General features: G+C 44.1%; 1 protein-coding gene across 7 annotated transcripts in view; it reads right to left on the reverse strand.

Moving 5' to 3' along the window:
- Positions 1–13,102, reverse strand: part of PRKD1 (protein kinase D1) — a 285,840-nt gene extending 272,738 nt beyond the window's left edge. For 2 of the 7 annotated variants that reach the window (XR_006291603.1, XR_006291602.1), the window contains exon 1: positions 11,831–12,469. Coding sequence is in view for 4 of the 7 variants with exons in the window: in XM_007069349.4 (XP_007069411.4) it covers positions 11,831–12,376 (546 nt within the window). In the remaining 3 variants the exon portion in view is untranslated. Of the gene's footprint in view, positions 1–10,487; positions 10,548–11,830; positions 12,602–12,726 lie in introns of those variants that run through there. The other 5 variants (XM_043548865.1, XM_043548866.1, XM_007069349.4 and 2 more) reach the window with 5 other exon arrangements.
- Between the last annotated feature and the right edge of the window lie 7,569 nt (positions 13,103–20,671).

Genomic DNA, 20,671 nt, shown 5'->3' on the forward strand with positions numbered 1-20,671 from the left:
AGGAAAGGTTAAAAAAATAGGTATGTTTAGTCTTGAAAAAAAGAAAACTGAAAAGGGACCTGATAACAGTCTTCAAACCCTTAGGCTGTTATAAAGAGATCAGTTATCAATTGTTCTCCACTGAAGGTAGGACAAGTAGTAATCAGTTGAACCTGCAGCAAAGAAGATTTAGTTTAGATATTAGGAAAAACTTTCTAACTGTAAGGATAATTAAGCATTGGAATAGGGTTCCAAAGGAGGTTGTGGAATGCCTTTCATTTGAGGTTTAAGACACAAGTTAGACAAACAGCTTTCAGGGATGGTCTAGGTGTATTTGATCCTTCCCCAGCATGTGGGGCAGAAATAGATGACTTCTTGAGGTTCCTTCCAGCCCTATATTTGTGTGATTCTATACCCGGATCCTCCAGATCTTAATAAGGCCAATATATGTCCAGTGTTTTAACTAGGTGGCAAAAAACTGACATTAGAGGTTGCTCACAATATGTGACAACAAGTAACTTAACATTCTGTGATGAACATTCCTTCCATCTTTACTGCATTTTTGCTAAGATTTTTCAGAATTATTATTGATTTTTCAAAGTAACACAGAAACATATTAGAAGTCATGCAAGAAAACATATCCAAGTATCATTCACAATTTAGAGGACATGAGGTCAAATGATCATACTCTCATAAAAACCAGGAAGGATCACATAGCCTAATATTCCAGTCTTTCACTCTTAAGCTTAACTTCGTCTTTCTCCTCTCCCTCCCCCTACACTTACCCATTAATTTTTTTCCTTCTCCAAAAATAAACCTAGAAGTCACTTGCTCATCTATTAAGTGAGTACTAAGTCACCTCAGCTGCCGCTTTTCCAGCAAGTGCAAGCACAACACCCTTAATCTTCTTTTATAAATTAGGCTCTTCAAACATTTTTATTGTTCTACAATGCACTGCCTTCAAGGAAATAACTTCCCTCATATGGTTCAATGACCACTATTGCATACAGTTCCACAGATGGGAGTCTAACCAATGTCTCACATAGTGAGAGTTTTACAATCCATCACACCACCAATAAAATCTTGTATACTGTTTGTCTTTATAGTGATTGCCCCTTAGTTCCGTTATTTTCCACAATAACCCCCAGATCTTTTTCTATCTGCTGGATGATAGGTTCCTTATCCCCAGTATATAATAATTATCATAAACCTTTCTACATTTAATTGCATTTAGCATCAAATGAGCAAGTCTCCTAAGTAATGCCAGTCTTTTTTAATCTGGTTGCATTGCCCCTCATTATATACTCTAGCTCCAACTTCATCATCATATGGAAACTGTAGGCAAAATTCTCTGTGAAGTTCTCCTCCATAGTCTGGATCCCTTTAATATTAAGAATGTGGAATTCCCAGCAAGGTCAATGGGATTTCAGTAAAGGAAACAGCCATAGAACAAGCAAAAGAAGTCTGCACTGAGATTTGAAATTTTGTTCTCAAATTAACTCACACTGAAATAATTATTATTAGGGCTGTCGATTAATCAGTTAACTCACACAATTAACTAAAAAAAATGATTAAAAAAATTAATTGTCATTAATCACTGTTTTAATTGCATTATTAAACAATAGAATACCAATTGAAATTTATTAAATATTTTTGGAAGTTTTTCTACATTTTCAAATATATTGATTTCAATTACAACACAGAATACAAAGTCTACACTGCTCACTTTATATTGTTTTTTATTACAAATATCTGCACTGTAAAAACGATAAAAGAAACAGTATTTTTCAATTCACCTCATACAAGTACTGTAGTGCAATCTCTTTATCGTGAAAGTGCAACCTACAAATATAGATTATTTATGTTACATAACTGCACTCAAAAACGAAAAAATGGAAAACTGTACAGCCTACAAGTCCACTCAGTCCTAATTCTCGTTCAGCCAATCGCTAAGACAAACACGTTTGTTTACTTTTACAGGAGATAATAAGGCCAACTTCTTATTTACAATGTCACCAGAAAGCGAACACAGGCATTTGTATGGGACTTTTGTAGCCTGCATTGCGAAGTATTTACGTGCCAGATATGCTAAACATTCATATGCCCCTTCATATTTCGGCCATCATTCCAGACAACATGCTTCCTGCTGCTGATGCTTGTTAAAAAAATAATGCATTAATGAAATTTGTGACTGAACTCCTTGGGGGAATATTGTATGTTTCCAGCTCTATTTTACCCACATTCTGCCATATATTTCATGTTATAGTAGTCTCAGATGATGACTCAGCACACGTTCATTTTAAGAACACTTTCACTGCAAATTTGACAAAACGCAAAAAAGGTACAATGTGAGATTTCTAAAGATAGCTACAGCATTCAACCCAAAATCTGAAAGGGACAAGGTGTAGAGCATGCTTTCAGAAGTCTTAGAAGAGCAACACTCCAATGCGGAAATTACAAAACCCAAACCACCAAAAAAAGAAAATCAACCTTATAATAGTGGCATCTGACTCAGAGGATAAAAATGAACATATGCCACTCTGCACTGCTTTGGATTGTTATCATGCAGAACCTGCCATCAGCATGGATGCATGTCCTCTGGAATGGTGGTTGAAGCATGACGGGACATATTTATTGCAACACTGGCTACAACAGTTCCATGATAACACCTGTTCTCACTTTCAGGTGACACTGTGAACAAGAAGTGGGCAACATTATCTCCTGCAAATGTAAACAAACTTGTTTGTTTGAGCAATTGGCTGAACAAGAAATAAAACTGAGTGGACTTGTAGGCTCTAAAGTTTTACATTGTTTTATTTTTGAATGCAGGTATTTTTTGTACATAATTCTACATTTGTAAGTTCAACTTTCATGATAAAGAGATTGCACTACAGTACTTGTATTAGGTGAATTGAAAAATACTATTTCTTTTGTTTTATACAGTGCAAATATTTGTAATCAAAAATAAATATAAAGCAAGCAATGTACACTTTGTATTCTGTGTTATAATTTAAATCAATATATTTGAAAATGTAGAAAACATCCAAAAATATTTAAATTAAAAGGTATTCTGTTATTGTTTAACAGTGTGGTTAATCATGATTAATTTTTTTAATCGCTTGAGAGCCCTAATTATTATATATAAATGTACAGAGTTACTAAAACAACCACTTGGAATATTCCATTTGTAACCCCTTTCAAGCCTGCAACAGTTTCAACGGTTCTGCTGATAAACCTACTCAATCTACTACCTCATTCTACCTCTCATTCCATGACTCTCCTTTTCGTAGCCTTTAATATCTAATATGGAACCATGTCAAATTCTTTCAGAAGATATAACTATGCTATACCCACCAAATTTCCCTTGCGTATCATGGCACGGATACAACTACCCCACCACAAAAGTTACTTACCCCACTATTTCCTTTGCCTAATCCAAACTGACTCCTGTTAATCTAACTGTTTTTTTCCAGTTGTTCCCTCACCACATTCCTTAAAATAATTTCCTCAAAAAGCTACTGTTACATACATTGGCTTATAGTTTCTGGGTTTGCCTTTGGATCTTTTTTTTTACTAGATCTTAACACTTTCAAATCTTTAGAAATCTCTCAAAGCTACTAAAAAAACTTTTAAAGACCAATTAAAAAAGGATCATATTTATCTGCTTAATTCAAAACTTATCTGGATCTTGTTCTTTGTATACTTCAAATCTATCCAATCATTTTATAATCAATTCTGTTATCTGTAAACTACTTGTAATGTTATTTACCTGCAACAATATCGTTATACTATATACTGAAGCTCTACCTATGTTGCTCTTGGAAAAATGATCCATGACTCAGATACATCTCCACTTTCTTCTTCTGTATCAGATAAGTACACTGTTGATTTGTCTCTAAAAAGAATATTTCCTATTTGAAATTATATATGTAGTTAAGTTTTAATTAAGTATCTATTTTGTGTGAGAAAAAAAGGTCCTATATGTGATGGAGTACTTCATGAAGCAGGGGGAAAAAAAGGCTACCTAGGTTGTTTATTCAGGAGGTACACAGAAGGGAGAGAGAGATTCTGAATGAAAGGCTCAAGTTAGATCAGAAAGTTCATTGAGAGCGTCACAATTTCAGGATAACTGTACCTGTAGTCTCCTCCATGGTCGCGTGAAGGCACCCACTTAAAGGTTTCCAGCTCCCAGTTATCACCTCGGGTGGGTGGAGACCTACATCTCCTTCTTTTCTGACCAGGGGTTTTAAGGCTGCAGAGCTCTCGGCCCTACACTGCAATATCCCCAGCAAACCAGTCTGCCTAAAAGGCAGCATGTGCTTTGTTTTCTCTCTGGGCTATGATCAGTGTATTACTAGGGTTGCCAACTTTCTAATTGCACAAAACTGAACACCCTTGCCCCGCCGCTAGCCCCCACCCCTTCTGCAAGGCCCCGCCCCCTGCTCACTCCATCCCCCCTCTCTCCATTGCTCGCCCTCCCCCACCCGCACTCACTTTCACCAGGCTGGGGCATGAGGTTGGGATGTGGGAGGGTGTGAGGACTCTGGCTGGGGGCACAGGCTCTGGAGTGGGTCTGGGGATGAGAGGGTTTGGGGTGCGGGCTCCAGCTGGGTGGCACTTACCTCAGGCAGCTCCCGGAAGCGTCCTAGATCTCCGGCTCGTAGGCAGAGGGGCCAAAGGCTCTGAATGCTGCCAGCACCTATAGGCGCCTCCCCCACAGCTCCCATTGGCCACGGTACCCGACCAATGGAAGCTGCAAAGCTGGCGCTCAGGGTGGGGGCAGCCTGCAGAGCCCCCATGGCCACCCCTGCGCCTAGGAGCCAGACATGCCAGCCACTTCTGGGAGCCTCACGGAGCCAGGGCAGGCAAGGAGCCTACCTTAGCCCTACTGGGCCACTGACCGGACTTTTAGCAGCCTGGTCAGCACTGCTGACTGGAGCCGCCAAGGTCCCTTTTCGACTGTTCCAGTCGAAAACCAGACACCTGGCAACCCTATGTATTGCCAGCAGTTAAATTATCACACAGCTACTTCCAATCTAGCACCTTTATTCTTAAAATAAAAACATTACAGAGAAAGCATATAAAAACAATAAATGAACCTATATGCATGCTAAAAAGCTTACCAAAGACCACCTCGAACTCCAACATAAGACTCTGGTAGACGTCAGTCTTTTACACCCCAAAATTGTGTTTTCCCCGTGATTAAAAGTTCAAATTAAATCCTTAGATCAGGAACCAGAATGAAGTTTGGGCAGATCATCCATATCTTTATACAGCCCGGGTCTTTGATCTTGCCTTCCATAATAGGGAATGAGCAGGCAGTTGGCCTCTCCTCAAGGCATAGCTTCAAAAGGCTCGGTTTTTGCATAATCAGAGATGTGGAATTTGCATTAGCTATTCCCCTGGAATTCCCCAGGAAATCCACTTACTGTCCTAGAAAGTTCATACTTATCTGGCACAATTCAATATAGTCTCTTGAACTCCTTTACATGTTCCAGGTCTCACGTCTGTCACATCTTGCCCCTAGGGAAATTACATACAATCCCAGCCCACCTTAATACAATAAGGCCTTCCAAGGATATTGCAGGAAATTGTCATACCTGTCACACTGGGGATTCAATGCTTTGTTACCTGTCTGCCTCTGTTTAAAGGTCCCAGAGAATATGGATGTGTAGGTGAGTGGAATATCCATTCCTTCTTCTATAGGACAAGATAAGGGGTGTAGGTACATTCTAATGCAGAGGTTCCCAAAGTGTGGGGCGTGCCCCTCTAGGGGGGCATGGAGGACCCTCTGAGGGGGGCAGGGGGCCTAGGCCAGCTCCCCCAGGGTTGGGGAGGAAGCACTACCCAGCCCTTCCCCGCCCCCAGCTGTGCTCCGGTCCACCCTCCAGCCATGTCCCCAGCCTCGGCCACTGGCCGTGACTCTGAGGCTGGTGGCAAGGCTGGGAGTGGAGCCGTACCTGTCCATGGGCCCAGCTGCCAGCCCCCACCACAGCCTGGCTGTGGCTCTGCTCCGGCCCTTGCCCCCAGCAGGCCCCAGACTCACCCACAGTTGTGGCCCTAGCCTCAGCCCCCTTACCCCGTCCACATTCCCCCAACCCACCCTCCGCCCCAAGCCATGGCCCCGCTCCCGGCTTGTGGGGTTGGGGGGTTGCAGACAGGGGTAAGGGGCGGCACGACCCTCAGAAGTTGGGGACCACTGCCCTAATGTGTAGCAAACATAGGCATCCCTCACGCTTGCATGCTTAGTGGAAGGCTATGAGTTTTGTTCACAGAGGGGAAAATCCTCTTGATTCTGAGTATATATCCTTCACGGCAATTAAAAGAGAAGGCAAAGAAGCAATTCTCTGTCTGTCTCTCTACTAACCTCACTTCCTTAACTCCCACCCCTAGGAAGGGATTTATTTGACTACTATCAAACTCTTCTTTACTTTAGGATGGTTTATGCACAGTGGAACAAAAAAACCCTATGTGTTTTCTGGGGCTGTTTGAAAACCCTTGTAGACAAGGGAAAGCACTTTTTAATATTAAATTTTTCCTTAGATAAAAGCGCCTTTTCCCCATTCGGGTCATTGATTAGAGAACGGTGGCAAACAATGTTAAGGACATATTAGGTGCCCCTGACCAAAGACAGCCAGGAAGACCGTAAGCAGGTAACTTTCTGCAGCTAATTATGTTTATCGTATGTCCGTGAGAGGTGGGGTACCTGGGTGCAGGAACTCTTGAGAAGTGTCCAGGTCCAGTCTGTTACTACTCCGATGCCTGTTGCTAACAGCAAACGTCTACATCAAAGTGTATATGGGTGCATTATTCTGGCTGCAATACATCTCTACCTTTGTTTTATTTTGTTTCCATTTTTCTGTTACTAAATGGTCTGTTTGTAAAATTACAACATTCTTTATTGTGGAAATTCAGTAATAATTAATAAATAATAATAAAGTTGTATGCCATACAAAGGCCAAAATCTGTCTCGCCTCACTTTTTAACAACAGTCACAAACTAACCCTTCTGTAGCATTAGCTGTACTCATATTCTGGCCAGTTGAGGGCTCACATATATCACTGACACAGATTACTCACTCATCCCAGAAGCGATCCAATATGAGGCAGTGCAGTAAACACACAAGGCACACATCATGACTTCTGAGCTCTCTGGAATGTTCATCCACAGCCCAACACATGAGCTTGAGGAATGTCAACTCTGTGGGCCTGGGAAGAAACAAGACTGGGTCCCAATAGTTGCGCCCATCAGTCTACTGCTGCCTATAGCATCCACAGGGAAAAATGATGAGCCAGCCAGTGTTTGATGCTAAAATATTAACGGTTATATCTCATAAAAATCCACATCTTCATGTCAGAGAACTAAATAATGTATTCACTTGAGGATTGAAAGCTTGCAAAATGACACAATAACTTCTATGACTACCCCACCAATAAGCTGCATTTTTATTTGCAATAATATATGAATTGTCTCAATCAAAGAAGCTCAGTACAACAGCACACTACCACAAGACATTAGATACTAACAGAAACAAATAATTTCAGATAATTAGAAAACTTGTAGAAAATTTAGCTTTTCCCCCCCATTGTATTTATCAGAATGTGGCACAAAATAAGAGATTCTTACTTTCTTAATGACTGCCAAAACATTAAGAAAAAATGTAGAAGAAAATTGTGAAGATATTTCCTGATTGGGTAGATTAGAACAACTAAGAAGTATAGTCTTGCTGCATTTTGCTACATGCTTTCCCGTAAACCTCAGCCTGAAGAAGCATTCTGTTGTGTTCAGCTAAACCCCAAAAGGACAATAATTCAAGTTCTGTGTCTACAGACAACAAAACTTTAATTTTGCAATATTTTCTCAGTCTTATGGAGGAGATATTCTAAAAGTCAAGTAGTGACATTTTCTGGTAATTCTCACTCCTCTTCAACTGTATCACCACTTTGACAATTTTACTCCACCTCAGATGAAGAGCAAATAACCCAACGTGAACAATCCTGAAGAATTTTGTTTTAGCAGTTCTAGCTATGAACCACATACATTCAAGGGGATTCAATTTAGTCAGCTTCAGAGCAGTTCTTAACAGATTCAGAGATGTCTGAGTTCATGCTGCCAACTGACATGTAACATTGCACCCTGCTGAGATAGTGTTGCTAAAAGGTCAACATGTTCCCCCCTCCATATAACTATCTCAGGATGATACTCATGCAATAGCGCTTTTTGTGGCCGACACAGAACAATACACTTTTGACAACAATCTTTTTCCTTCCCTTCACTACCCATGCCATTCACATTATTAGTTGCTAATGTAACCATATTCTCTTACAAAGTCAAAACACCTTAATCTTTATATTTCAGATACTATCATTACTCACATATACATGAACACAATCCCATGTTCATGTATATGTGGGCCTGATCCTACATGCATGTGCTTAATTTCATGCACTGTGAGAGGTTTCATTTACTTTAATAGTGCTACTTACATTGCATAAAGTTAAACACGCATCAATCTTTACAGGATCAGGGGCAAAGGCACCAGTGTTGCAGTGAGACCCAACACAAGTGAACCTCTGCATTCATGCAATGCTCTACTGACTTCAGTGAGACTCTGTACAGGCACAGGGGTCTGTCTGCATAGACTTTCCTGCAGGATTGTGGCCTAATCTAGGGGAGACATATGTGAGCAACCCTATAGCTAGAGTGAGTTTATGATCACCATAAAAGAGGGAGAGCAGAGTTTTACAGTCTAATATGGCAACCAAAAATGAATAATTAAATTAATTTAAATTTTATCTCCTGGATCCCAGTCTAATGCCTCATGGTATAAATTTGGAAGAGATTACATAAATCATAGTACTTGTCTGGTAGGTAGTAGGTACCTACTTTACAGGCACAAAAGTACTTGAGAACAGTGTGATGTTTCAGTACAACAGTCACTTCCGTGAAATTTCCTTCTTAACCTTGACAAGAAAGTTACAATTTCCTGTAATATGAAAAGTAAGGAAATGCTTAAAATTTAAACAAGTTACAGTTCTAGGCTGTTCCAAAAATAACAAGCACGTGGTAAGGTAACAGGAAAACATACTCTTAATAAAAAACAAACCTTCTTTCAAGCTCTTGAGCATAAAATAGTTCAGAATAAAAATATACAGAAAATAAGGAGTTGAGGGGACACTTACTCCATAAAAGGTTGAATTGTTCTTTGTTAATTTTTCATTTCTTTTTTAATTGAAAGAATCTCAGAATTCTTGTATAATCAACTGCAAGATGTTGACACTGTAGTAACTGCTGCTAGTGTGCTTTCAACAGGTATACAGCCATCAGCTTCATATATTTGTACACTAACTTTATGATAACAGAAGACATTTAATTTAGACATACATAATGAAATATTCTACCCAATAGCTCGAGATGCTTGTGCAATCTTTTAAAAGACAAAAACTAAGGCCTCAATCCTACATATACTTACAACAAAGAATAACTTTGCTCATACAAATAATATTGTGTATAATGAGACTACTCATGCGAATAAAGTTATGCCACGTAGGTGTTTGTAGGGTGGGAAAATTCCCACAGTACAAAGAATTTATAAATTACTCTTTACCAGAAAGACGTAAGCCACTAGCAACAATACTACCTTTCTTCAACAATTCCCCTTCCTCAGGCTATTCTCTCCCCACAAAGCCTGGAAAAACAGATGACCTTTGCAGCATCTCCTGAAGAACAACAAACTGGGGCTCTGACAGATCTTGGGAATGAGAGAGATCCACATTTGAGGACACTACAAAGAAAAATTCCTCAATGTCTATTTCTTTTTCAAATGAAGTTATAAGTTACGGTGACAAAATATAACTGTTTAAGATTTTTATGCCAGTTCTTACTAAAAACTGTGTATCAGACATGAGAACCAATTTATTTAAATTAGTAGTCTTTCTTTAGGCAACATAATACTGTTGTGAAATAATGTTGCAGACACAAAATACCACACACTGGGATAATTCAAAGAGATTAAATAAATATGCTAGTCTGGACACAAAACTATGAACACTGGATGCAATGATCTAGGTATGTTTCCATTATTTCCCGTACCATAAGTTATGAATGGTCGAATGGATAAAAGCACTTTCAAAGGTGGACAGAAGCAGATTGCTTCGAAAATAAACACTGTAATATTAAACAAAAGGGTATGTTTTCCATATTGAATTTAATTAAATAAGTGTGCATATCAAAACAAATAATCTCTTCTTAAAATGCATTTTTAAAGTAGTTATTTAAAAATCTAAGCTGACATGTTCAAACTATTTTGAAACCATGTTTATTAAATACACTGTAATAAACAAAATGGAAAAGTTCACCATATTTAAGGAAACTTTGTAAGATTTACACCAAGACTTAAAGTGAGACCATCAACTTAAAAATACACACACACCCCTGCCTGAAATTATTTTACCTATTATACCTGAGATCATTATAATGGAAAAATTAGAGAGAAATGGTTTCCTTACTCTTTCAGTTTATTCTGGGTATCTGACAACACCATGTCTCATCATTTTCACTGTTTTTCCCTCTATAGTCAGAGTCACCTGTTTGTGTGGGTCTTTCACACTCCAACAGAAGAGAGAGAAAAACATTATTTTGAAAATGTGTGATTGCCAATTTAGGTGGGTTTACCAATGAGGGAGGTGGAGGGAGCTAAGGGCAGATGTAACACCTGAAACTAGTTTTAAGTCATTTTGTGAAGTTTACTAGATTTCAAGTTGAATAATAATTATACCAGAAGTCCAAATGAAAAGCAAGGAAATCTGTGTCCGCTTTACAAAGTTTGTCACTTTTCATAACTTCCTGGGACAAAGATTTCTGCTCAGCATTCTACACAGGACTTCAGCTAGTCACTGGTTCTACAACTACAAAGCTCAGAAGGGCTGTTGACAGGGAGTGATTCAATTAGCCTCATTTTACACAGAGGTCACCTGCCAATTCCCAAGGCTGAAATTCAGCACCAGCTCATTCCAGCGACCCCCCTCTCCCACACATACCTTTTATTGCACAGACTGGCGCCTGCCACTTATCACTTCCGTTTTCACCCAGCTCAATTTGTCCCCAAAATGCTTTTTAAAAGCCAAGCGTTTCATAAGGCAAAAGAGCTTGTTTAGCCTGTTAGCAGCGTTTGATGGGGAAGTAGGGCAATAGATCTGAGGTTTACCCTCCCTATCATGTTACCGCCCAGCTGCAGAAAAATCACCCCGTCCTCTAGAGACGCCAGCTGCCCCACATTAAAGTGTCACCTAATACATGACAAGTGTGTCAGCTCGCAAGGTTAAACCCTGCATCAAATGGCACAGAGCGCAAGGGGACAGAGGGCGCCTGCATTGCTGGACATGGCCTGCCTGGGAAGGAGAGCGAGTGAAACGCTGCCCGCTGGCTTGGTTCCCGGTTTGTAAAGTGGAAAGTTTCCTCCGCCACCGAGGCTGCTGGAGGGAGTTATGGTGCCAGCCCCTAGGAGCCCCCACCAGCTTCCTCCCCACCCCACCCCTCCAAAGCGCACTGATGGAGGGGAGGCTTGTAAACCGGGCCCTGCCCGCATGGCAACTGAGCCATTAGAACAGCAAGCCAGCCGGCCCGGCCGGCGTCCCGAGCGAGACTTGCACAACGAGTGCACTGGGCCAGCCGGGGAGAACAGGGCCAGCGGAAGTCTCGCGCCGCGATCGCTGTCTTCACCCCGGAGCCGAGTCCCCCGGGCGGCGGGGGACCAGCTGGGCAGCAGGGAATTTCCGAAGGCGCCGGAGGGTGCGAGCTGGGAGCGGTGCAGAGTTTGGGGCGGGAGCTCCGCCTCTGGGTCCCCTCTTACCTTTTGGTCCACGATGGAGCAAGCCATTTCCCGGACGTGCGCCAGGCTGAAATCCCCCGAGGAGTCCTGCAGCAGCAGCACGGGCTCCCGGCTCAGCCCGATCTGGAGGTGAAAGGAGATGCCGCCGCCGGGAGCAGCCCCCGCCGCCGGCTGCAAAGGGCTGGGCGGCCGGATCACCGGAGGGGCGCTCATGGAAAACTTCCCGCAGGAGCAGGAGCAGCAGCAGGGGTGGCGAGAGAGGGGCGGGGAGGAGAGAGGCAGAGAGACACAGCGGCGTGAAAAGTTGGTGGGAGCCCCAGGCGCGGTGCAGATCCCCCCGCCGAGTGCCAGGGAAGCCCCGGCGCCGCTCCCGGGTGAAAATGGCGGGGGGCGGGGGAGGAATCGGATGCAGACAGGAAAAGGCGGCGAGACGCCCACAGCGAGGGGGGAGCCCAGCCCAGCCGAGGTGCCGCCGCCGCCGCTGCTGGCTCTGGCTGCGGACTGAAGGCGGCGGTCAGCGCGCCTCACGCTGCGAGCCCGGGGGGAGGGAGGAGGCGGCGCAGCCATGAGCCACCACACGGCGGCCGCCGGAGCAGCAGCCGGCCCGGCTCCCAAGTGTCCGGAGAGGGCTGAGGTGCCCGCCTCCCTCTAGCCGCCAGCCAGGGATCTCACCCCCGCCCTTGGACCGCTTCGTTTCTCCCTTCAAGACAGCTAAGCCCCAACCCCACCGCACGGCGCCAAGTTCTTCGCTTCCCGCTTCTCTCCCGGGACACCTGGGGTCCGCACCTCCCGCCCCACCCGAGGCTTTCTTCTCCCCGCCCTCAGCCTCCTCCCGGCGCTCCCCGCCCCGAGCCGGCTCCCTGCAGGCGGGAGAGCGCCTGTCTGGTCCACGAGCATCCCCGGCCCGGGCGCAGTACCTTCAAAGCCGCCTTCATCCTGGCCGCTGCCCTGCTGCCGCTGCTGCCCGGAGGGCAGAGGCTACGACACCTGGAGGCAGAGCGCGAAGAAAATGGGGGAAGCTTGGGGATTGCTCTGTGGCAGCGGAGCGAGCTCTCCCGGGCTGGGGGGACCGCAAGCGTTGGCTTGCGAGGGCGGGGAGATTTGCATGCAAGTAGGAGCTCAACCCTGTCACCAGCTCCTACCGACTGTCGCACGCGTTCCCTTCCAGCGGAGCCATTCCCCCCAGGAGCCAGTCACATACTGGCGGGGGAGGGAGGTGGTGAATGGCACCGCGGGAGGGGAGCTGGCTGTTCCCTGCTATTTGCTCAGGGTGCTCCTCCTCGGTGATTTATTTGTAGGGGAGAGGGGGAATCCATCCCATCCTCTTCCCGAAAATAACTTCCGCTCTAGGGAACGTACAGTCTGCGATTTCAGTTGCTAAGTGGGAACTCTCTAACACAAAGATCAGGCAGCCTTTCTAACTTTAAAGCACAATGCACGTGGCATCTGTTTGCATATGCCTCCATACAGTAAGGCCAATGGCAGGTGACACTTAACCTAAGCTATTAGCACTGAACTCCCCTTGGAAATGAACTTTGGGAGTGAACTTTGAATAGCCTGAATACCAGATTAGTCTCTTAATTATTCGTATGGCATCTAGGCATGAAGGTGATGAGTGTAATAACATGCGTTTAATAAGCAGAGCTCGTCAAACATTTTCAAAACTTTTTTTTCTAAACAAATTGTCAACATTTATGTTCCGTTTTTAATTGGATGTGTTGTTAGGGCACTGTTTACCTGGGTCTGCAGTTTAAAGAACTGGGTTTTATTTCCACCTAGGAATTTTTCACATACACACACACAGAACGAGATTGCTTGTAAATTCTTCTGAATCATTATAATCCTTGCCAGATTTTCTTCAAATTATTTCCATTTTTATTTCTGTCTTCTCCATAATACCATGCATGGCTATCTTATCATGTTTATCAGTCACTTTACAGGTCACAAATATTTCTTCTTGCATTTAAAGGCTAAGATTTGCATTTTAGTTTTAAATTAGCATTTCCAAACATATTCTTCTATTTTGGCTTTACTGCTGCAAATACACATAGTGCTTCTGCTATGTCTACAATGTTTCCTTTTATTATATATGTTACATACATATGAGTTGCTCTTCCATCTTTTTACGCCAATTATCCTGGTTACATCATTATGACAAATAGTGTTAATGTTTTATAACAGTTCCTGCTGTCTTATTTTATTGTCCTCCTATCCAGTATATGACCACTTTTGAAAAAGACAGTTTATTTGCAGTCTCTTTATAGCCACCCGAAACTAGCATTGAGTACAGGAAAACTATAGCCAAAAGTCCTTTCATTTTGGAAAGTCACTATATCAGTTGCCTAGAAACTGTCCATCCTTGAATCTTTTTGATCCATCAAGTTCTAGTGATATCACAAATCCTTGATACTTGTTTTACAGTAGCGCCTAGAGGCCTCAATATCATATCTGGGTTAGCTGCTTCAAACACTATCCAGCGATTTTAAAATCATATGTGATAGCAAACCCAACACCTTCCCAAGCAGTTTCCTGGTCCCTACTAATTCTTCCTGCTTCAGAGCTGCACTTTCATAGAAGCCAGGCATTTCTGGTGCTAACCTTTTTAATTTGGCAGAGCAAAGCACCTGCAGTCCTTGTGTGGCTATTTGGCAAATGACAGCTGCCCAGTATATCTTGCTCTCTTCTAGCTGGCAGGAACCTGTTTCTGCAGAGGTTTTAAAAACAAAAAAATCCTACTTCTGCCCCTGTGCCAAGGAGTAACAGATGGCCGGGGCCTTGCAGGACAGCTTCCCAGTGAAGGAGAATTCAGTAAGGCAAAGTGAGGTTATTTTATTTAGATGTATTTAGACATATACACCAGTCCTAGAACAGAGATGGTCACAAACAACAAGCAGGTAATACTTTCAGGAATATCATCTTAATACCTCAATCCCAAGGATCATCTCATCCTCAAGAATTTACTCCAGTCACAGATCAAGACAGAGAATGAACTGCTGCTCAAACAGTCCTTGACCCAAAACTTAGCATAACAAAATTAACACCACCATACAGCATATCTTCCCAAAACTGAATATTTTGCTCACACTCTAAAGGTGCATCTGCCTTTATGGCAGAGTGCAGAGTACATACACTGCACACCTCACTAGCACAGGTATAAATAGCAGCGTAGACAATGAGGCATAGCTTTGATGAGTAGGGTGCCCTACACACCAGAACCCCTTGCGTATGCACTGTACACAGCTCCCTACATGTCCAAGGAGTGCCTTCCATGTCTACACTGCTATATAGCAGGGTAGTGTCCTCCTGTCTCCCCACTGCCAGAGACTTTCCCCACCACAATGAAAAGCTGTGGCAGAAGGGAGCTGCCAGAGACTTTCCCTGCCATGTGTAGATATGCATCTCAGTGAAAAGCATGGACACAGCATGTAGCTACACATGTAGTGTCTTTATTCTACTGCACCCCTAAGTGTAAACAGCCTTAGAAAAAGAATTTGGACAATTATGTATAACATTGCCACCTGGTGACACCAGACATATATTGTTGAAGAAATGACACATTTTCATAGGACTGTTTTGCTAAACAGCAGTGGAACACTCTTATCTGTTCAACATGTGTATCCAATTATGCAAGGGCTCTTTTCTTGTCCCCAGAGCAATGTATAGTGCATCAACTGTGTTGAGGAAAATTCAATGGCAAGAGCATCTCATTTCCCATTGCTTAAGCCAGGGGCAGATTGTTTCTTTACTTTGTTCTTCCCCCAGGGTTTTTAATAGGATGAGATGGAAGGCTGCTAGATCATGTTTTTCTTCCACCCCACATATATGTGATCAGGGAAATAGGGATTTCCTCTCCCTTCTTTCCCTGAGTGGGATGGATCTCTTATATGCATTGACTGGCTGCGAGGGAAATGATTTAACATAATTCCTTTGCTATTCTTCCTGTCAATTCAATTTTTGCCTCTGCTGAGCTGTAAAGATTGTTCTGTACAGAACAGTAGCCCACTGTGGAGAAGGAAACTGACAAGACAAAGCTGGAGACAACAGCAGCAGCTTATCCTTGAACATTAACCTCCTCCACCTACAACAGAACAAAAGTTGGGAGTGACAAAAATGCTGTAATCACATCCACTAAAATGACTTCCATGCTTGCATTACTACTACTGGCTTTGTTCTGTTTTTCAAGCCTCCACTCTTCTCAGTCTAGCTATTTAAAGTGTATAGCTCATGAAAAAGAAACATCTAAAATCCCTAACATCTTTGTCTATCATGACAAGATGATGTACTTTCATTGCCACTTTTCTTTGGATGATAACATAGTTCCATGCCCAAATGAGCTTAAATTATAAGGCCCTGATCCTTCTGTACTGAAATCAAAAGTAGTTTAACCACGGATTTCAATGGAATGGAATAGAGTTGATAATGTCTAGCTTGGGACACTGCAAACTAGGCCCCCTTTATTCTTTTTTACCCTATTGCTCTGTGCTCCCTGCTATGCACATCTTCATGCAATGTCCTGCCTGAGTGACCAAGCAACAGGTTCAACTGCCACCTTGCAATGGTGAGGATCCCTTGTGGGCTAGTTTCTGCTTTACCATGGTTCTGTGGCCTGCTGGCAATATCGGTTGGTGGCTTCTCCATGGAGCTGTGAGCACAGGTGCTTGGGTGTTAGGGTTCACTGAAACCACTGACACCTGCACCTTTTCTGGCAAGAGGGAGAACCTGGTTCTTAACTATGTGCAATGTGCCAGCTTGCACCCCCTCTTCCACCTGCTCCAGCACTTTTTATTGAGGTTCAGACTGCATCTTTTCCTTGCACTTGTTCCTCTACTCACTTCCCATCTGTGGCCCCACAAAATACAAAGACTTCCTCAGCAACCTCCTCCTAGTATTAAACCAGTGGCTATCCATCAGCCCAGGAAAAAGAAGCTGGATAGGGTGGGGAGATCTCTGCAACACTGGGTCCTTTTTCTGGTCCTTTCTCAGTTCACACATATGGGCAGGAGGGAGGATCTACTGCTTTCTTGTGCTCCTCAGACAATGGGCATTGTTTGGGGTTCTCTGCTCAGTGTCTCCCACTGGATCCATGTTTTGACCCTATGACCTAAAACCTCATCCATGGTTTTTCTTTTTTTGTTCCTCCATAATTTGTTCATTTCTTGGTTCTGCAGCCCTTCCCTCACCTGAGGGCTGGTTCTTTTGCTGCTTTAGTAGGCAGAGCATTCCACCATCATTACAGCATAATCAGCTGGCTAGGGGTATGAGCAAACTGTCAATACAATAAAACTCCATACAGTTTCAAAGATGTCTGACATGAACAACAGAAATTTGTTATAGAAGATTAGGTTCCATGGAGAAGTGAAGAATACAAGATGTGAAATTCCTTTGAATATGTTCCTAGTATCACACTTTCCAATTAAACTGTAATGTGTGGGGGGCAGGGTATTTAAATATCTGAATCTTGCATGAGGACAGAACAAAAACTTTGGAACAATTTGAAAATCAATTATGGCATAAATATTCAAAATGGATGTATAATTTTTTGCAACTGCTGCGATTCTGAAAATGTGCTATGCCTAGCTACAGGCACCTAAATTGCTTCTGTTTCCAGGATTATTTATTTCCAGAATCATTGCAGCCACTGAAAATTTTACTGCTTCTAACTTGTCAAAAGCCCCCATTTTAATTGGAAGCAGTCATGTCTTATGTAATAATCTTAACCATGCAGTGTATTGTGGATTTTAACTTACAGCTTTCACAGAGATGTCTGGAAATCTTCACTACTCTGTTTTTATTTGCTACTTGCCAGTAATGATAAACACTATATTTCAGATAGACTGACAACACCTCCTACTTCCCATTACAAGGCCCTGTTTTCAGTTGCTTATATCTTTACCAAACTTTAATTGCACTACAGTTTTTCCTGCCAGGTGTCTGCCTCAGGCTGAATTTAAAAAAAAAATTGGGTACCCAGGCAACATGGAGGAGGCAGCTACCTGATTCAAATGCAGAGGGGACAAAAGTTACACGGGGGGTGCGAGAAGTAAATTGGGACAAGGACTGAAACTGGAACTACTGGAGGAGAGACTGGCACTGGTTATGAAAGAAGACTGGTAACTGGAGGAGGAAGGAGAAGGCTTGACTAGTTAGACAGGGACTGGGATCCAGTGAGAAAAAATGGGGCAGCCAGTTGTCTGGAAGAGGGGAAACACTTAGATTGGACATGGAGCGAGGAGGAGGAGGAGAGACTGAGGGTATGTCTACACTACAAAATTAGGTCGAATTTATAGAAGTTGATTTTTTAGAAAGCGATTTTATACAGTCAATCGTGTGTGTCCCCACTAAGCCCCACTAAGCGCATTAAATCGGCGGAGTGCGTCCACAGTACTGAGGCTAGCGTCGACTTTCGGAGTGTTGCATATGGGTAGCTATCCTACAGTTCCTGTAGTCTCTGCTGCCCATTGGAATTCTGGGTTAAGCTCCCAATGACTGATGGGGCAAAAACATTGTTGTGGGTGGTTTTGGGTACATGTCGTCAGTCACCCCTTCCTCCGTGAAAGCAACGGCAGACAATCGTTTCGTGCCTTTTTTCCGTGCGGGCGCCATACTGCTTTCAGCAGATGGTGCAGTAGAACTGCTAACCATCATCGTCATCCACCGCTTCCACTGCAACTCTGCTCTCCTGCTCTCCTGGTGCTATGAATCCACCTCGCAGGTCCTCTACATGACCATCGTCATCCACCGCTTCCGCCGCAACTCTGCTCAGCTGCTCTTGTCTCGCCATACCACGACAAGCATGCAGCCCCCTCAGCAGTTGTGTCATCGGCAGCAGATGGTGCAGTAGGTCTGCAAAACTGTTCATCCAACCACCGCTTCCCCTGCAACTCTGCTCTCCTGCAGACACCATACCACGGCAAGCATGGAGCCCACTCAGATCACCGCGGCAGTTATGAGCATTGTAAACACCTCGCACATTATCATGCAGTATATGCAGAACCAGAACCTAAAAAACCAGGCCAGGAGGCGACAGCAGCACAGTGACAAGAGTGATGAGGACATGGACACAGACTTCTCTCAAAGCACGGGCCCTGGCAATATGGCCATCCTGGTGGCAATGGGGCAGGCTCATGCCATGGAATGCTGATTCTGGGCCCGGGAAACAAGCACAGACTGATGGGACTGCATAGTGTTGCAGGTCTGGGATGATTCCCAGTGGCTGCAAAACTTTCGCACGCGTAAGGGCACTTTCATGGAACTTTGTGACTTGCTTTCCCCTGCCCTGAAGCGCAAGAATACCAAGATGAGAGCAGCCCCCACAGTTGAGAAGCGTGTGGCAATAGCCCTGTGGAAGCTTGCAACGCCAGACAGCTACCGGTCAGTCAGGAATCAGTTTGGAGTGGACAAATCTACTGTGGGGGCTGCTGTGATGCAAGTAGCCAACGCAATCAAAGATCTGCTGATATCAAGGGTAGTGACCCTGGGAAATGTGCAGGTCATAGTGGATGGCTTGCTGCAATGGGATTCCCTAACTGTGGTGGGGCCATAGACGGAACACATTTCCCTATCTTGGGACCAGAGCACCAAGGCAGCCAGTACATAAACCGAAAGGGGTACTTTTCAATAGTGCTGCAAGCATTGGTGGATCATAAGGGGCGTTTCACCAACATCAACATGGGATGGCCGGGAAAGGTTCATGACACTTGCATCTTCAGGAACTCTGGTCTGTCTGAACAGCTGCAGCAAGGGACTTACTTTCCAGACCAGAAAATAACCACTGGGGATGTTGAAATGCCTATAGTTATCCTTGGGGACCCAGCCTACCCCTTAATGCCATGGCTCATGAAGCCATACACAGGCACCCTGGACAGTAGTCAGGACCTGTTCAACTATAGGACGAGCAAGTGCAGAATGGTGGTAGAATGTGTCTTTGGACGTTTAAAAGCGCGCTGGCACAGTTTACTGACTCAGACCTCAGCGAAACCAATATTCCCATTGTTATTACTGCTTGCTGTGTGCTCCACAATCTCTGTGAGAGTAAGGGGGAGACATTTATGGCGGGGTGGGAGGTTGAGGCAAATCACCTGACCGCTGGTTACACACAGCCAGACACCAGGGCGGTTAGAAGAGCACAGCAGGGTGCACTGCGCATCAGAGAAGCTTTGAAAACCAGTTTCATGACTGCCCAGGCTACAGTGTGACAGTTCTTTTTGTTTCCCCTTAATGAAAACCGCCCCCTTGGTTCACTCTACTTTCCTGTAAGCCAACCGCCCTCCCCTCCCCCCTTCAATCACCGTTTGCAGAGGCAATAAAGTCATTGTTGTTTCAAATTCATGCATTCTTTAGTAATTCATCACACAAATAGGGGAATAACTGCCAAGGGGTGGGGAAGGAGGGAAGCACCGGGTGGGATGGGGGAGGAGGGAAGGACAAGGCCACACTGCACTTCACTTCAAAACTTATTGAATGCCAGCCTTCTGTTGCTTGGGCAGTCCTCTGGGGTGCAGTGGTTGGGTGCCCAGAGGGCCCCCCCCCCACAATCTTGGGTGTCTGGGTGAGGAGGCTATGGAACTTGGGGAGGAGGGCGGTTGGTTACACAGGGGCTGCAGTGGAGGTCTGTGCATTTCCTGCACCTCAACCATATGCCAGAGCATATCAGTTTGATCCTCCAGTAGCCTCAGCATTGTATCCTGCCTCCTCTCATCACGCTGCCGCCACCTCTCCTGTTGCTCCAGCCATCTATCCTCTCGCGCGTCCCTCCTGTCCTCGCATTCATTTTGTGCTTTCCTGGACTCTGACATTGTCTGCCTCCACACATTCTGCTGGTCTCTGTCAGTGTGGGAAGACAGCATGAGGTCAGAGAACATT

Source organism: Chelonia mydas, chromosome 6 (genome assembly GCF_015237465.2).
Source record: "Chelonia mydas isolate rCheMyd1 chromosome 6, rCheMyd1.pri.v2, whole genome shotgun sequence".
Taxonomy (NCBI): domain Eukaryota; kingdom Metazoa; phylum Chordata; order Testudines; family Cheloniidae; genus Chelonia; species Chelonia mydas.